Raw genomic sequence first — 12,685 nt, 5'->3', positions numbered from 1 at the left:
TGCCATCCTCACCTCGAGCCTCAAACAGATACGTATCTATTTCTTTCCGTGCTGTAAGTGGGGCATTCAGTCAACAAATGCCTCACTGTCAAGGGTGTCAGTCGTCGCAGTATGGTTGGTGTTGGCCAGCTAGCAGAAACTCGTGCCATCCAAGTGTGACCAATTCGGAGACGACAAAGAGTAGTCTCCCACTTTCGGGGCAACACGTTATACTTCCAAGGGGATATAACATTTGTTATTTCTCTCATCCTTTGCCAAGGAGACTCAATGGTATGAACGGCCACCTCATCCACTAACACTGTACTATCACTTTTAGCTTTGTCCATCAGGACTTTCACTGATGAATCAAGCCGCTCCATCATCTGCACTAACAGTGAAAAGCTCTTTTCAAAGCTTTTCTTCAAGGCTGGCGATGGGGTTGGGATCAGAAGTGTGGGAGTGTGAAACTTGAGAAAGTGGTAAAGGAAGAGAACTGGGAACTGGGTATAGAGAAATAAGCATAACACACAAATCTGATTTAAAATCCGACAATCCCTGACTAGCTGATTTTGAATTAGCTTCAGATAAAGCCTTTCTCTTTCTATCTCCATCTAATTTTCTTAAATGAAACTCAAAGTTCCTCAAGTTCAACCCAAACAACACGGTCATTACATCTTAAATCCAAAGAAAATACTTGTCTGCGGCAAGCCAAACACAAAGTAAGGGCATCATAAGACTTTTCGGTCAACCTAGTATTACATCCTTTTGTGCAATACCTAATGCTAGCAACACTCGAGTTTGACATGTCGCAAAAGAGACAAGTTGGTAAATGAGTCTGACATATAGCAAAAGCGACAAGATGGTAAACAAAGTAAATGACATGTCACATAAGAGACAAGTCGGTAAACAAAGTAAATAACTGTCAAGTTTTCTAAATAACAAGACCCTAACACTAACACGATCTCATCGTACTGGCCAATACAATGAAAAATACAACACAGTGTAAAACACTTTGCCAGCTGCCATGTAAACAAAAGGAAAAGTCAAGAATTCCAGTCTATAGCCATCAGCCAGCAGAAACAAACTGAGCTCTTTGGCAAGTGGTTCCTCCCTTTCCCCGAAAGTGGGCAGAGGCATTGCTCCCTAGCAGAGAAAAAAATAAATAAATTAGTGCGACCCATTAATTTCCGAATTTAACTGCCAGGAGAGTGAAACTCTTAGCTATATAATTACTTGTAAGTCCCATGATTAAAATTGGGCATTCCCATTAAGTATATCTTTACCAAAGTTATCTGCTTTATTTTTTACCTCTGAAAAAAAATTGCCATTTCTGTTAAAATTCTCCTTAGATGCAGAAGCTCTATCTTTAATCTTGACCCAAACCTTAGCACTGGAATGAACAACTACTGGAGTGATAAATATAGTATCAATAAACATCAAACAGTTTAACAAAAAAGTTTGGGGAAGACTGACAGCTGCTGAACAGGTAACAGACACAAAAAGTGACAACTTGTCTCTGAAAGACTTGAGGAACCGTACATGCATGCACCAGCCTGTGTGTGATGACAATAATCTTTCCCTTCCTATAAATCATGATGTCTAGTGTTTACATAACCCCTTGAATGGTAAATTATTAGGTTTCCCATTTGGAAAAAAATCTTTACACTTGTATAAAAAATTACTCTGATTCACAAAAAACTTCTCATAATGACAAACTATTTAGTCCTCCATATACTCAGGAAAAATAAAAGTTCAAAGTGGCAAAAGTTAAACATCTACAGCAAATTAACCAGAGCCATTTAACACAAGATAGACAAGGGTTTTAGTATCTAAAATAACAAACTACATATTTTGGCAACTTTATGACAAACAAATTTTCTGATAGCATTGCTTAAGCAATAAACAATCCCAAGAAACCACCAAAACAAATTTTCTCCCTAAGCATCCCAGCTACTGAAAGTGAAGATGAAACCATTTTGGTTATGGTTAATGATAGAAAACTTCAACAATTTGAAGCTATAGTACTTGCAAAATAATAATGCCCTTGTACATGACTATTTTCGCTTACTTGGGAGTATGCCTACACTACTTTGATACTGTTCTTGTTGTTATTCGGGGTGGGGGGAGGGGGGGTTAGGAAAGGTCTATTGAAGAGGTGTGAGAAAGGTGTTTTGCGTCAAGTTAAATATACAGGCATTTTAGGATAGGATATTTATAATTTATTCATTAGGATGAAAATATAACAAATACAAAACTTGCATGTTATACAGTACAGGAAAATTATTTCTAATAAAATATAGCGTATTTATCTTAATTTTCATTGGTGAAATAACTCAATTTAACCATAGATTTTAGCAAGTTTTATTTGCTGTACTGAATTTAGGCTGTTTTCATTCAATTATTTTGTTTCCACTTATAACTGAGAATATACGAATATGTTTAATTTTAATTTGTGTCCTTTTTGTTTGATCCTTGTTAGTAGTACGAGTATCAATTACAAAGACCACTTCACGTTACGTTAGGAATATAATGTTTGCAACTTATGCATGAAGGGACAATCTTGCATGCGTCCCGAGTAGGCTGGAGGTTGGATCATGTCTTGTTAGTATGTATAAAAGTCATGGTAATAGTCACAAGGTCACTATCTTAGGTTGCATGTGAAGGGCTTAGTGAAGTATTCATGAGAACAAGAAAATCTCTTCTTTTACAACTTGAGTTCAAAAGTTACCGCCAAAGTTAAGTTGTGTACAGAATCTACAGCGCTTGGACTCGCAATTTCACTGTTTTATAGTCATGGCTCATAAAAAAAAAAAAGTTAAAATGAAAGGCAAAAATACAGCAAACACACGATCTCTACATGAATATTTATGCTTGAGATATACTAATGGACCAACAGACAGATGGATACAAACTAATGGAAGAATGAACTGGTCTCTGTCAACAACAACTACAATGCAGTATGAATTACAAAAAAAAAAAATATTGAAAAACAGAAAGAAAAAAATGCTGCATCCCAGAACACTGCATATCTGAATAAAGTACTATTTAATTAAACCCAGCAAAGGTGACTCCTAGTTTCCTTTATTATTATCCACATGAAAATTAATTAAGAAAGTATTAAGAGCACAACAATTTTAAGATATGGCAATAAAAATTGAAAATAAAATTCACATTTAAAAACCTGTCTACAATTAAAGAAACAATTTTTTTTTTTAGAGTAAAAACAACGACAATGAATAAAACAAAATTAAACATTCAATAAAACAATTATTAAATAAATGAAAAAATTAGAACCCTTCAACCAAATATGAAATGAAGTTCTTGGAAACAAATGGCATATACATTACCTGGAACATGATTATGTGAATTACCTGGAAGATCTTCCTCCTCCAGGGTGGTGTAATGAGGTGTAGCCATGCTAACAACAGGTGGACTTAAAGGGGTAGCAGACTGATCAACAGGGCAGTTCTGAGTTATAACACAGGCTCCTAAAGATGGAGTTGTTCCTTCTCCCTCTCCACTTTCAGCCTCACTAGCTGAACCACTTGCTAATGGAGCTGTTCCAGGCCCATATAATTCTGCTGTTCCATTAATACATACAGGACCACTTGTACTGCGAGGTCCGTTTGTTTCAGGAGTCAACCCATTTTGAGAACCTGAGGAGCTTGTAGGCAATGGCCCTGCAACTGATGACATAACAGTAGTCCCAGTGGATGAAGAAGATGACGATGATATGGTAATGCCTGACTGTTTGGCTATCCCTGAACACCCAGCAGACACTGATGAGCCATTAGATGATGAAGTGGCTGTTACATTAGAAGAAAGTCCGCTAGTTGTTGGCAACTCCATATTTTCTGCTTCTTCTCTTTGTTGGTCTGTGTTAGTCACAACACTACCGTAGAGTCGTTCTCCTAAAGTAGGAAAAATTAAAAGGTTAAATATTCCACAAATATACACAAATTCAAATAGAGATTCAATATCAAAATTTGAGGGTTATACAACCTTTTCCTTATAAATTCCTGCCACAATTTTCCTTTAAAGGGTAATCATATTTTTATGAAGGAATAAGTTCTAAAATGTAGAAAGGATATATAATAAAAAAAAAAAAACTTAAAAGTGAACATTTGGTGTGACTGAACAACCACCTTAAACTCTATGTATACAGGCAGTCCTCGGTTATCAGCGGGGATTCCATTCTGATGGCTTGACAATAAGTGAAAATCACCTACAACTGAAAATCTGCAATATTTGGTGCTTATTGGCACCAATGACCGGATTTTGACACCGACAACTGGTTAATGGGACCACTGTTAGGTAGTATTGGCACCAATACCCAATTATCAGTGCCAATAACTGGAAATCGGCGATTTCGCTAATAGATCATCAATAACCACAACTGCCGATAACCAGGGACTGCCTGTACATCTAAAAATTGACGACATCGCTCCATGATAAAGGTAAGTGTAACTGAAGTACTTAAACATATGTACATACAGATAACCAGATGAAAAAAAAACCAAGTCTAGTACATTTGGTACACGTATTAAGTAAATTGTCAACTTAAAAACACTTCATAAATAAACCTTGTCACATACGAATAGAGGTTCTAAAGATTAATTTACGCTAAACAAAAGCAAGAAAATCGCTCTGAATTGAGTTAAATATGGCTCAAATAATCTTACCTCCACCCTCATCTGATTTTTCTGATCCAAAACATGATCAGTTTGTTTGTATTTTATAACACAACTAGTAATACACGACTACATACAGTATTATTAGATACTGCGAAGTAAAGGATAACTTTAAAACAGCAGAGGGAAAGATGCATATTCATTATGTTTGTACTTTATGAGGCGGTCTCGGCAGCTATCCTAAGCAACAGATAACCAAAAAAACAGCGCTATAAACCTTACAGTGTAAAACCCAGTTAAAAATATATCTACCAAGCGCCGTAAAACCAAATTGTTGTTAACCGATAGCCTGTAAATGTACTTCACCAAAATGAATAATTTTGGCATTCAGACAGAAATACACTGAAGGATGAATGATACTGTACTGATGAATATTTAGTTAAAAAGGTTACAAAGAATTAAACCTATTTACATAGGCTCACTTCTTGTTAAGACTTTAAAACTATAAACATATCAAAGAGTCCAACTTCCAACTTAACCCTAGTAAGGATAAAATCAAGTCAATCAATCAATTAAATAATGCTTACCTTCAAGTATGTCTTGCAATAAACATGTTAAAGCATGTAAAGCCCAAGGGGCCCCCCAGGTAGAATCCAAAGTAAGAGCATGGCGTAAGAGGGCTCCCAACTGAACCGGGGTAACAATTTCAGTAAGTGCAGGGCTAGGTCTTGTCACACTCACTAAACCACCAATAACCTGAAGATTTTAAAATTATGAATATAAACTACATTATCAATTCTCAATACAGCACAAAAAGTACATGTACAAACATGCATTACTAGGTTAATCAGTGAAATACAAAAGCCTCTCTCAAACTTCTATTGATGGAAATGTTTGACTCGACTTGAGCTCATTAAAACCATATGACAGATTATAATTATAGCTGTAACAAGAAAATGCTAAAAGAAGAAATTCAAAACTTGTGTAATGAAAATTTTAACTATGATCCACAACAAAACTATTTGAAACTAAAGTTTACAATTCCAAACAAAACACTGGGATTTCCAAATATATTCACCTTGCAAGTGAGGAGGAAAGAGTCGACACAACAAGGTGAGCTGGAGTTCATCAATAATTTAATAAGGCCATGAGCAACGGAAAGGGCATTTGAACGATCTAATGGCAAAAATGCATCAATGGTAGATTCATTGTCTTCTTTGCGTACTCCACTTGATCCAGAAGTCGATGAAGCACGAGTGTAACGTTTAACAATGTTTCTTCGAAAGGTGTCAAGCTTCTGGTAGATCTCACCACTTAAACCAGCTAAAACTTGCTGTAAAGAAACAAAAAATAAATTACTATATATATATCACCTTCTTGGCCCAGATTAAGGTTACAGGGGGTAATACAGTGATATGTGGTAGGCCAAAAATAAGGTGGGAGTACGGACAAAAAAAAATATATATGCAGCCCCTTACTAAACCTCCAAACATGTGACTGAGAGCTCTTTCCTTGTCGAGTGTCTGAGCTCCACTACTTTATTTACGTGCTGTAAGCAGCCTAATGCACTGACGAAATTTCTTCTCAACTTTTCTGTTCCTTCAAAATTTAACACGATATTAGGCTGCTTGAAGCTAAGCAGCCTAATATCTTGTCAGGTACTGTATGTATCTAAAAGGTCCAATTCACTTTTAAAGAAATAAAAAAATGCCCGTGGGCTAGATTAACAATTTTAAAAAGAGCCATCCACACGTGGTCACAGGTAATTTAGTCAGAAAACAATACATTTTGAAAACAAATACGCATATACGATAGGACAGTAAAAATTTTGTAAAATCCCGAAGGCTACATTAAGGGTTTAAGAGTGGTGCGGTCAACCACACTGGTCAAAGCAATTTAATTTGAAGAGCAATACAATTTGTATTAGTAACAAGAAATTTACAAAAGTGTTTATACAATGAGTGATAAAACAAACATGAAGATATAAATATATATAGAGAGAGAGAGAGAGAGAGAGAGAGAGAGAGAGAGAGAGAGAGAGAGAGAGAGAGAGAGAGAGAGAGAGAGAGAGAGAGAGAGAAACTAAAAACATGTGGGACAAATAATTAGCAGTTATGTAAATTTATTTTAAAGTCCTTTATGAACATTTTACAAGTATATGGGTCTAAATGATACAATCCCAGACTAAGATTTAGGTTTTTTCATTGTTGATTTGTATAACTGCTGATTCCAGTAAATTTCTTGAAACATATTCATTAGACCTAGCAAATACAGAGCTATCACCCCCTTTATACAATAAGATTTTTTGCTCAGATGGATAAATAGTGCATTTGAAGTCAGGGCTGTTCTAACTGAATACATATGCTGCTTAATTAGTACACACACACACACACACACATGGTACATCTAGCCTATTTATAGTATTTTTCATGGAGAAATAGTCACTAAATACTGTATTGGTGTTTGAACTATCAAAATATGCAGCTGTAAATGTTTCCAGAGGGGTGTCAAGTATTTGCAGGGTTGAATGTGTGTGTGTCTGTGTATATATACATACAGTGGTACCCTGACCTTACACATAGCTAGTGTCAGACGGCCCCACACAAGGGGAATTTTTTAATAAGTTTGGCACGGTCTCTGAAAATGCTAATAAATGCTTACTTCTAGAGTTTGAACACTAAATACTATGTCAAGTTTTTGACTCAACAGAAATAGTTTTGCTGATGTAAGACGCCAAATGACGTCACATGAAAGGTCTTTAACATTTCATATTTATGTCTTTGATTCCAATGCTTTTGTTAATTGGAATTGACATAGATTTCATTATTGAAATGGTGACTATTGTATTATATAGAAGGAATTTCTCATTTTCTTAAATTTTTCAAGTTTTGTGCAAATAAGTCAGTTCGTTTGAAAGTTGTGTTGAGTTCAGACACGACTTAGGCTTCAGTATTATTGAGATTATTTTTTGAAGATATTCATCATTAATGGGTTTATATCTTTGATATTATTAATCATTTAACTTTTCAATCTAGAAATGTTCCCCCTTTTTACTACCTTATGGCCAAGCATTTATTTCATTGTACTGTTTATTGTAACCTAGAAACAATGTTTCTTTGATTGAGAAGTGTGGGAGACAGATCTGCTAATTTTGTTGTTGTATGAGAATCGTGCATAAGAGAACATCTTAGAACCTATTTGCTGGGGATTTTAGCACTATACACTCTCATTATCATAGACAGTTCTTCATTAATGCTAGGGTAGCAGTGAGTGTGTTGTGATGGGCCTGTCCGATGTAGTCATCCGTTCCAGTTACCTATTTGCATAACAGCCTTATCATAGGATAGCTTTTATATTTGCATAATAGCCTTATCATAGGATAGCTTTTATATTTGCATAATAGCCTTATCATAGGATAGCTTATACCTCTAGCTAACTTTGACTACGGCAATAGCCTTATGTCCTAGAGGCCATTTTTTGTGCTCTTATCTTAGAGTAGCCTGATTTAGGCTTTACGGTATAATTATAGTTGCCAAACATTATACTTTCATATTTTCAACTGTTGATCGTTTGTTAGTCTAGAGTTAACTTACATTGTAGACCTAGCATGGAAACATAGCTTAGACTAGTCTACTTGGTTAGGCCTAGGTGGGTGTTTCTTAGACTATTTCTGGCTGCAAGGGGGGGCCACGGTAAGTTTCAATCATTATTTATTTTAACAGTCACTATGTTAAGCTTGTATAAAATTCTAAATGTTCCCTTATACCTATACATTAAGCATCAGGTTAGGCTAATCGTGTGAGAAACCTGTTAGCCTAGCAACATGAATTGTCTGTTGTAGCTTTCCTACAATACAGTCAAACCTGGGTTTTTGTACGCCTCTCATTTTGTATATTTCGGTTTTTGTAGACTTTTTTCTACAAAATTTTGTCTCAGTTATCATATGTTTCCTCAGTTTTTGTACACTTGGAAACGCTTCATCCAGCGCCCAGCGTGTGACTGGGCCATGTATCGAGCGCCTAAACAATGCATCCCATCTTTTATCTTTACCCATTCTGCTTTTTGTGCTTTTTCCTTCAATGGAAACAGCTAAATAAGCCATCATGGGACCAAAGAAAGTTCCAAGTGCTAGCCCTTGTGTAAAAAAGGCGAGAAACACAATAGAATTTAAGAAAGAAATCGTATCAAAGTGTTGGAGGAAGTTGCATGTTGATCTCGGTGAGAAAATGCCTAAAATAAGTGCTGCTGTTAAGTTAATTCAAGGCCAGCAGAGGCTGGTTTGAAAAATTCATAAAATGAACCGCCATACAGATAATGTGCCTACTTCAAGGATTAAGGACATTTTTGCAAAGTGGAATGATGTAAGAAATTTTGTGCAGAATTATCATCCCAACAAAGAAGTTGTAGTTCACGTCTCCTACATATTTAATGACACTGTCGTGCTTAATTTTAGGCAAATTTTAAAGAAACGCCAGAAACAAATGTCTCTGGACAGTTCTGTTGTGCGACAGGGGTCCAGAAACTCTCAAGCTGGTTCTAGTGCCAGTAAAAAAACAAAAAACAAAGGGGAAGTAACCTCAGATAGTGCCAGTAAAAATTGAAGAGAAGTAACCCCAGTTAGGTCCTTGATACCTGAAGTCCTTCTGGAGGGAGACTCCCCTTCCAAACAATAACCTCTCCTCCGCCCTCACCCCTCCCCTCCGTCTTCCATACACTAACAAGTGTTCTTCATAAAGGTAAGAATGATGTTAAATGTTCAATTATTCATTTCATTAGTCATTTATATTTATTTCTCATTGCTTTCTGTATGTAAAACTGTTTATTTCCTAAAAAATTTATTTTTGTTAATATTTTGGGGGGTCTGGAATGCATTAATTGTATTTATATTATTCCTTATGGAATTATTATTTCAGTTTTTGTATGGTTTGGTTTCCGTGGGAGGTTCTGGAACAGATTATGTACAAAAACCGAAGTTCCACTGCAATTGGTCATATTTTATATCTTTACACATGATACTATGTGGTAACTTGCATTTTTTCAGGAAGAATTGTTGGTATTTCCTGAAAGATGCATGTTCAGGCATAGATTTACCTATCTTCAATCATATGTTGTTAACCATCTTACGCCGAAGCCCTAAAAATCAAAACCTCTCCAGTATGCCGGGGCCGGTTTGGAGTGAGCGCGGAAGCGGAAAAAATAATTCTTTCAAAAAATCACAGCGCGCTTAGTTTTCAAGATTAAGAGTTCATTTTTGGCTCATTTTTTTGTCATTGCCTGAAGTTTAGTATGCAACCATCAGAAATGAAAAATAATATCATTATCATATGTAAATAATGCGATATATGGTAGCGAAAAAAAAACTTAATACATAGTAATTGTATTCAAATCACACTGTGCAAAAAACGGTCAAAGCTAACGAGTTAATTTTTTTTCGTTGTATTTTACACTAAATTGCAATCATTTTGATATATAATACATTGTAAAACAATAAAAGCAACACCGGAAAAATATTATCACAAAATGATGTACGAATTCGTAACGCGCGGACATAAAAAAATGTCATTTTAAAAAATTCACCGTAAATCTAAATATTGTTCTAGAGACTTCCAATTTGTTTCAAAATGAAGACAAATGATTGAATATTACGATACTGTAAGAGTATTGGATTAGAATTGCAGATTTCGACCATTTCGAACGAGTTAAAGTTGACCGAATGTCGAAATTTTTATATATATTTTTTTTTATATGCACATATTTCGGAGATGGGAAAAGCTACAACCTTCAATTATTTTTTATTGTATTTTTCATGAATTTGCGCACATTTTGATATATAAAACTATAAAATGGCTAATATGAAAAGGAGCAAATATTAGGATAATGCAATGTACGCATTTCAGAGACTTGCGGCCGCGAATCAGCGCGCGGAGGGAAGTTCAATATATTTTTCAAAAATTCACAATAAATCACAATATTGTTCTAGAGACTTCAAATTTGTTTCAAAATGAAGATAAATGACTGAATATTACTAGACCGTAAGAGTTTTAGCTTACAATTGCGTTTTTCAACTATTTCGGTAGAGTCAAATTTGACCGAACGTGGTTTTTTTTTCTATCTATTGTGATTTATATGCAAATATTTCGAAAAAATAAAAAAGCTACAACCTTCAATCATTTTTTTTTGTATTCTACATGAAATTGCGCACATTTTCATATATAAAACTTTATGTAACAGCTAATTTTAAATGGTGCAAACATTTCGACAATCGCACAAAAAAAATTCTGATTTTTTCAGAGGAGTTACCGCGCGGACGTAAGGTTTTTATTCATAAATTCACCATAAATCAAAATATTGTGCTAGAGACTTCCAAGTTGTTGCCAAATGAAGGTAAATGATTGAATATTACTAGAATATAAGAGTTTTAGCTTACAATTGCGTTTTTCTACCATTTCGGTAGAGTCAAAGTTGACCGAAAGTTGAAATTTTTGCACTTAACGTTATTTATATAAAAATATTTCAAAACTGATAAAAGCTACAACCATGGGTTGTTTTTAGTTGTATTGTGCATGAAAGTGTGCACATTTCCATATATAAAACTTTATGTAACAGCAAATTTAAAATGGTGCAAACATTAGGACAATCGCACGAAAAAATTTATCGGAAGAGTTACCGAGCGAACGTAAGGAAAAAGTTTTTCCATAAATTCACCATAAATCAAAATATTGTGCTAGAGACATCCAATTTGTTGCAAAATGAAGGCAAATGATTGAATATTACTAGAATATAAGAGTTTTAGCTTACAATTGCATTTCTCGACCATTTCGGTAGAGTCAAAGTTGACCGAAGGTTGAAATTTTGGCACTTATCGTTATTTATATGAAAATATTTCAAAACTGATAAAAGCTACAATCATGAGTATTTTTTTGTTGTATTTTACATGAAATTGTGCACATTTTCATATATAATACTTCATGTAAAGGATAATTTAAAATGGTGCAAAAATTATGTCAAAGTGACAAAATAATTTTTGAGATGTGTCAATGATACTTTTTAGTGCGATAGGAAAGAAATTCGCACTTGCGCACCTGCGTAGCGATTGTAAACAAAACAACGCCTTGATCCGTGAACTCCCAGCATCCCCCAAGGCACGTGATTCAAAAGTTTTCGGCTGGTAGGCATAGAAGTATTTTTCCGCGAATTTTAAAAAAAACTTTTTTGAGTCAACGTATGATACATCCATTGGGCATATGGGAGACATTTTGACTCGACGTTTAATACGTACATTCGGCGTAAGAGGGTTAACAAATATATGACACAGTTGTAAGTTAATCGGCCTACCCAGCATTGTAAGATATGTGAAATGGACATTTGTTGACTTGCTACAGACCCTTTTACTAGTACCTAATGGAAGCGTTACCCTCCACGTTATTTAATATTTCATTTTATATTGTGTAGTCTGAACTGACCAACTTTCCTCCACAAAATATGACCCTAATCATGTTCCCTAAGTATTAAGCTAACTTTAAATTAAATTAAAGTTACTATTATTTCATTTAAAAGTTAGCTTAATACATTACCCTTAAATAAAGGACTAAATGGTTGATTATATTTTTATCATTTCTCTCTTCATTCCTCTTTACAACCGCTCTATTTCTAGAAGTCTTCTAAATCTCGTTTTTAAGAAATTCTTTATTCTGTCCATTTCTCTTTGTTCTGAAATTCCTTTTCATGAACAAAGTGCTTTTCATTTGGACTAATACAACTCTTAGTTCTGTGTCTATGGCAGAGGATTTACAGTTCTAGAAGGTAAAGGTAAAAATAAATCAATTATTATTATCATTATATTATCTGAAAATATTAATAAACATAGTACATATATGTACCACAAAAATTTTCTCATTTTAGTAAAAGAGAGAGAGATATAGAGAGGGAGAATAATTATTTTAAATATTTAACCCTTAAATGCTGGGCCTCTATTTACCAAAGTGTCAAAGTGTCTGTTGTATGCTGTTCAGGAGTTAGTGCCAAAGCGGAAAAAAAGTTTTTTTCAAAAAAATCACAGCACGCTTAGTTTTAAG

The 12,685-nt window shown here is 34.7% G+C and overlaps 1 protein-coding gene across 7 annotated transcripts in view; it reads right to left on the bottom strand.

The window, feature by feature from the left end:
- LOC135219822 (baculoviral IAP repeat-containing protein 6-like) overlaps positions 1-12,685 on the bottom strand; it is a gene marked incomplete at its 3' end in the record, with an annotated part of 560,877 nt that overhangs the window by 224,995 nt on the left and 323,197 nt on the right. For 5 of the 7 annotated variants that reach the window (XM_064256914.1, XM_064256918.1, XM_064256921.1 and 2 more), the window contains 3 exon segments: positions 3,327-3,890; positions 5,198-5,366; positions 5,689-5,943. In XM_064256914.1, the coding sequence (XP_064112984.1) occupies positions 3,327-3,890; positions 5,198-5,366; positions 5,689-5,943 (988 nt within the window). 7 annotated transcript variants of the gene reach the window in all.

The sequence above is a fragment of the Macrobrachium nipponense genome, chromosome 1 (genome assembly GCF_015104395.2).
Source record: "Macrobrachium nipponense isolate FS-2020 chromosome 1, ASM1510439v2, whole genome shotgun sequence".
Lineage (NCBI taxonomy): Eukaryota > Metazoa > Arthropoda > Malacostraca > Decapoda > Palaemonidae > Macrobrachium > Macrobrachium nipponense.
Note: the sequence above shows the minus strand (reverse complement) of the source record. Positions and strands in the feature narration are given on the sequence as shown.